The sequence below is a fragment of the Dama dama genome, chromosome 1, assembly GCF_033118175.1.
Source record: "Dama dama isolate Ldn47 chromosome 1, ASM3311817v1, whole genome shotgun sequence".
Classification (NCBI taxonomy): domain Eukaryota; kingdom Metazoa; phylum Chordata; class Mammalia; order Artiodactyla; family Cervidae; genus Dama; species Dama dama.
The window spans coordinates 30,319,574-30,324,627 of NC_083681.1; the positions used below are offsets into that span (position 1 = coordinate 30,319,574).

The window sequence follows — 5,054 nt, forward strand, 5'->3', positions numbered from 1 at the left end:
GGGAAGTGATCTCTCCCAAGCCCAAGTGTAAACATCCTCCTGGCTGGGGATGGGATTTGAAGAGTACTAAGAAGATCCCTCACCCCTGGAATTCTACCATTTAGTCTGTTCCCTCTCTCCAGAGTTCTCAATGTGCCAAAGATCCTCTTTCAGTTTGCAAAATAATGATCAGATCTTATCTAAAAGGGAACAAAAGCCGAGGCGCAGGGAAAACAGAATTCATTTCTTCACCCAAAGGCAGCCTGTCCTGGGAGACAGGGGGAAAACACCTGACTCTGATCTCCAGCAGAGGATCCAGAGTGTGTGTAGGGGGAGGGAGAGGCCATACTGAGCATCTGGTGTGTGCCTCCCAGACTAGCATCAATCAACCTTACCTGGAAGCTCGTTAGAAATGCAGAATTTCAGGCTTCACCTCAGACCCACTGAATCAGATACTGCATCTTAACAAGATCCCCAGTGATTCACGTGCACATTCAGTTTGGAGAAGCGCTGGTCTGAGGCCCTCCCACTCTCCTCTTTGGTCCAGGAGTCCTGTCTTTACTGTCACCCCCTGCTCAAACCCCAGGACTTGAGCTGACTTTCTCACCGTGGGGCTAAGGACACACCCTCACCAGCCCCTTACTTCCCTGGTGGGACCCTGGCCCTTTTCTGGGCCTGGGGGAGCCAGAGTGGCTCCATGAGCAGAAAGACACACATAAAGGCTCTCTGCGGAGGTGTACGACCTGTCCTGACAAAGTATTCCACGTTCCACAAGTGGCTCTGACTGAGTCTCAGTTTCCACATCCACGAAAGGAGCCAATAACATCCACCGCCCGGGCTGGCAGTGAGGGTGAGTGTAGAGCAAGCAGAGCGCCTGCCCGGGCCCAGGAGAGGTGCTTTCTCCTCCTGTCGTCTCTGCTCACAGCTCCTTCACGGCTCTCTAACGGAGCACAGGGGTGGGAGGGCCTTTGGAGAAGTGTCTCTCTTTCATTTTCTCCCCGTCTCTCTCTCTCTCTCTCTCCTTTATTTTCAAACAGTTCAGCAAATGTTGTCGACCAAGGCTGACGGTATGCATCCCTCACCCCCACTGGGCAGGTCAATGCCCACCTCTCCGATCTCTGGAAGTCCTCCGTGGCATCCTTGGCCCACTCTCCAGAGGAATGGGAAGCCCTGTGTGCTTCCTGGCACCCATACCCCTCTGCCTCTCCCAGAGTTCAGTGCCTGGGCCTCAGTGGATGCCAAGAATTGGGGCCCTGGGCTCTGATGCCCCAACCCTGTCCTGCTGGTCTCTGTTTCTCTCCCGTTCCGGCCCAGCCAAGGCCTTTCAGGAGCCCCTCAGGGTGACTCCCCTCTCCCCACACACCAGGGTAGACTCAGTACTTGCCACCCTCCTGGGAAGACCCCCACCACTTGGGGGGGTGGTCCTCTACAGGCCGGGCTCCAGATGCTTGTGCAGGTGGGAACACTCGTGCTCTTACACGTGGGTGTCCCAGAAGGATTTTCCAGCCCCACCACAGTTCCCCTGCCCCTCTGCGGTGACTAAGCCACCGAGATCCAGCCAGGCCCTCCCCCTCCTGGCCTGAAGGCCAGCTCCCCATCCTGAAAAACCTGTCTGGGGGCCTCCCCTGAGGCTGTTGGTGCCCAAGGGGCAGGTTGGGCAGGATTCTCCTCGAGCCCCTCCCACCCCCCCAGGACAAAACCAGACAGCGCCCGGGGCAGGGCCTCAGTTGCCTTAGGCAGTCACAGCCCGCCAGCACCCACCCCAGCTCCCAGCCCAGCGATGGCATCTCCGTGGCCTGTGTGGACCTTGTCTTGGATTCTGATTCTGCTGGCTGTCCTGGCCCCCGGGGCTGCAGGTCTCTGCCATCTCTGGCCGGGGTGGGGAGGGGTTTGGAAGGGGGTTTCTGGAGAGGAGGCACTGTGCCTTCCAGGGCTGTCAAAGAGGGGCTGGTCTGGTCAGTTGGGGCTGGGGAACTGGTGATGGCGGTGACCGGGCATCAGTCGCTGGGCCCAGGGCACACGCCTGTCCCCTTTCAGACCCAGGAGACAGGCAGGAGTGGGGAAGAGACCAAGGCTTTGGACAGGGGTAGGGTTGGGAGCGGCCCTCTTCTAGCACCCCTGCATCTGGAGGCTTGGAGGAGTACCCAGCTTCTGCAGCCCAAGCCTGCCACCTGGTGGTCCTATGGGCAAAGACTCGTGTTCTGCAAACAGACCACGGAGTGGAAGGGACTCTTCATCCTTAGAGAGGACCCCCAGAGGTGGAGCGGGATGGCTGATCTGTTGGCGAGAAAGGGATTGATCCTCCCCTGAACTCCTTTCCGGCCCCCTAGCTGACTTCAACATCTCAAGCCTCTCTGGTCTGCTGTCCCCAGTGATGACGGAAAGTCTGCTCGTTGCCTTGCCCCCGTGTCACCTCACAGGGGGCAATGCCACCCTGACTGTCCGGCGAGCCAATGACAGCAAAGGTCTGCTTCCCGCTCCCAGGCACCCCCTAGTCCCCAGAGATCCCTTCCCAGGATACCCGGGCATCCCTCCTCCCACTCTCCCTTCCTGTTGACCCCCTTTTCCCGCCATCCATACTCTAAATACTGCCCTCCTCCTTGGGGCCTTTTGAAGCTTGACCCTACCTTTCACCACCGATTCCCCCCAGTGGTGAGATCTAGCTTCGTGGTGCCTCCGTGCCGCGGACGCAGGGAGCTGGTGAGCGTGGTGGACAGCAGGTCTGGCTTCACGGTCACCCGGCTCACTGCATACCAGGTGACAAACCTGGCGCCAGGAACCAAATACTAGTAAGTACCAGAGCTGGGCCTGGGGCACGGGTGGGAAGGGCTACAGGAAAAGGAGCTGGGTCCTGACTTTGGTGGGATGTGGTGAATATGGGGGAGAGAGCGGGGGCACAGCCAACAGAACAGGCCTCTCCTGGGCATAGCTGTCGAGAGGGAGGCCTGGACTCCCTCATACTCTAAGTCCTGGACACTGACCAAGGATTCTCTCCTCTCCCGAACCTCACCACAAAAGCGTTTCCTACCTCGTGACAAAGGGGGCATCCACCGAGACCAGCAGAGAAATCCCAATGTCCACACTTCCTCGTGAGTAACGTCTCAGGGCCCCAGAGCCTTCCCTGGCCCCTCTCACCCCAAACCCCACCTGCCCCTTCCTATCCTCCCTTAGCTTCTCTGCCTTCCTCTATCCTCACACTGAGCCCCTGGCATTTTAAGTGGCCGCTGACACATTTCCCCACACCGCTAAACTTTGTGGGTAGTGACTGTGTCCGATTAATTTCTGAATCCTCAGTACCTCACCTAGGAGACGCTTCATAAATGTTTATCTGATGATTTGTTGGTTGGTTGGATGAAGACATGGATGAGGGGATGGCTGGCTGGATGAATGGATGAGGGGCCGGGCTGGGAGCCTTGGGCAGGGTGGGGGCCCTTCCTGCCTAGAACTGCCTCCCTCCTCTCTTCTGACAGGAAGGAAGGCAGAATCCATTGGGCTGGCAATGGCCCGGACAGGGGGCATGGTGGTCATCACGGTGCTGCTCTCGGTCGCCATGTTCCTGCTGGTTCTGGGCTTGATCATCGCCCTAGCACTGGGAGCCCGAAAGTGAGGAGGACAGCACCAGGCAGCAGGCAGCAAGTCCAAGGCACTGTCTGTGTTCTCAGCCGGGGGTGCTGCGTCTGCTCCTGCCTCCGCTGCTGAGAAGATGGCCTGCTCCCAGGCCAAGGCACCAGGCCTGAGCTCCTCAGAGCCGTTATCTCCCCTCCCTTCTCCACTACAGCCCTTTCCTCCCTCCGTCCCCTTCTCATCCCCTAGGTGTCCCCTTGGCCCAACACTCCCTATTACTGCCCTCACCCCACTCCTGTCAGAATTGGTTTTTCTCCCATTTCACCTCTTTAACCGCTCTACCCCTGACAGACAGGAATTTTTCCCTCCCTCAGTGAGTTTACTCCCTACAATAAAGCCTGAGGCCACTTTGCAGTGTGTGTTCTCTTCAATGGGCTCCACTTTGGGCTTCCCTGGTGGCTCAGCTGGTAAAGAATCCACCTGCAATGCCGGAGACCTGGGTTCGATCCCTGGGTTGGGAAGATCCCCTGGAGAAGGGAACAGTTTCCTACTCCAGTATCCTGGCCTGGAGAATTCCATGGACTGTATAGTCCATGGTGTCTCAAAGAATCGGACATGACTGAGTGACTTTTACTTCACTTTCACTTTGGGCAATCGTACAGAACCTATGTCCAGGCCGTGGCTGCTCTCAGTCTTCTCTCTGCCCTGAAACCCCAAAGTTACTTTTCCCAGGAAGCATGAAGTTGCGATGAGATAAAAATCCAAGAGTCAGAGTTCTCAGACCCATACCTGGACAGTAGGTTTTGCACCATCCAAGGGCCCTGGGGTGGGAGTGAAGCCAAGGCTGGGATCCAGAGGCCTGAGGGCCTTTGTGGTAGCCGGGAGAGCAAGGGGAAGTGCTGCAGAAAGAGAGGCTCTGAACAAAAAAACAACCCAGAGGGCCAGGACTTCCCTGGTGGTCCAGTGGTTAAGAATCCGCCTTCCAATGCAGAGGGTGCTGGTTCGATCCCGGGGGGTGGGGGGGGGGGACGACTCAGATCCCACAACTAGAGAAGTCCAAGCACCCTAGAGCCTGTGCTCTGCAACTAGAGAAAGCCCTGGCTTTCTTCATCATGATGAATAACCAGCACAGGGAAGGGGAAAAGCCAGAAGGCTACCAGAGTGAGGCCCAAGGACAGGGTTCTGCGGATGGGGCAAGGAGGGGGGGAAGAGGGGTTGCAGTTCCAGGGGGAGTGAAGAACAGGCTAAAGGGCACAAGGAGAAGAGAGAAGTGGAACACCCTACCAGAGGGAGCAAAAGTGGTACTGAGAGTAACCGAGGGGACAGTGGGAGTGGTCACCTCATTCACTTGTGTTCTCCCCAATAAATAATTCCTTCTAAGGATCAGTGATCTTTGCCTTGCTCTTAGGGTAAAGACCAAAATTTTGTGGTACCTTTCAAGGCCAGCCCTGTCTGTCCCCTAACTACCTCTCAGCTCTCACTATATTCCTTCTAATTTCCTGCATTCCCTC

At 57.0% G+C, this 5,054-nt stretch overlaps 1 protein-coding gene across 1 annotated transcript; it reads left to right on the forward strand.

Annotated features, from left to right (window-relative positions):
• The first annotated feature begins 1,759 nt into the window (after positions 1-1,759).
• UPK2 (uroplakin 2) lies at positions 1,760-3,830 on the forward strand. The gene is made up of 5 exons (XM_061129698.1): positions 1,760-1,835; positions 2,310-2,444; positions 2,630-2,768; positions 2,998-3,068; positions 3,450-3,830. Exons 1-5 carry the CDS (start codon positions 1,760-1,762, stop codon positions 3,584-3,586), a joined length of 558 nt encoding a protein of 185 aa, XP_060985681.1. The 3' UTR covers positions 3,587-3,830.
• The last annotated feature ends 1,224 nt before the right edge of the window (positions 3,831-5,054 follow it).

Coding starts and splice junctions, on each gene's coding strand:
- UPK2 (XM_061129698.1), top strand. CDS start 1,760: ATGGCATCTCCGTGGCCTGTGTGGACCTTGTCTTGGATTCTGATTCTG. Junction 2,769..2,997: donor GCGCCAGGAACCAAATACTA/GTAAGTACCAGA, acceptor TCACCACAAAAG/CGTTTCCTACCTCGTGACAA. Junction 3,069..3,449: donor CCCAATGTCCACACTTCCTC/GTGAGTAACGTC, acceptor CTCTTCTGACAG/GAAGGAAGGCAGAATCCATT.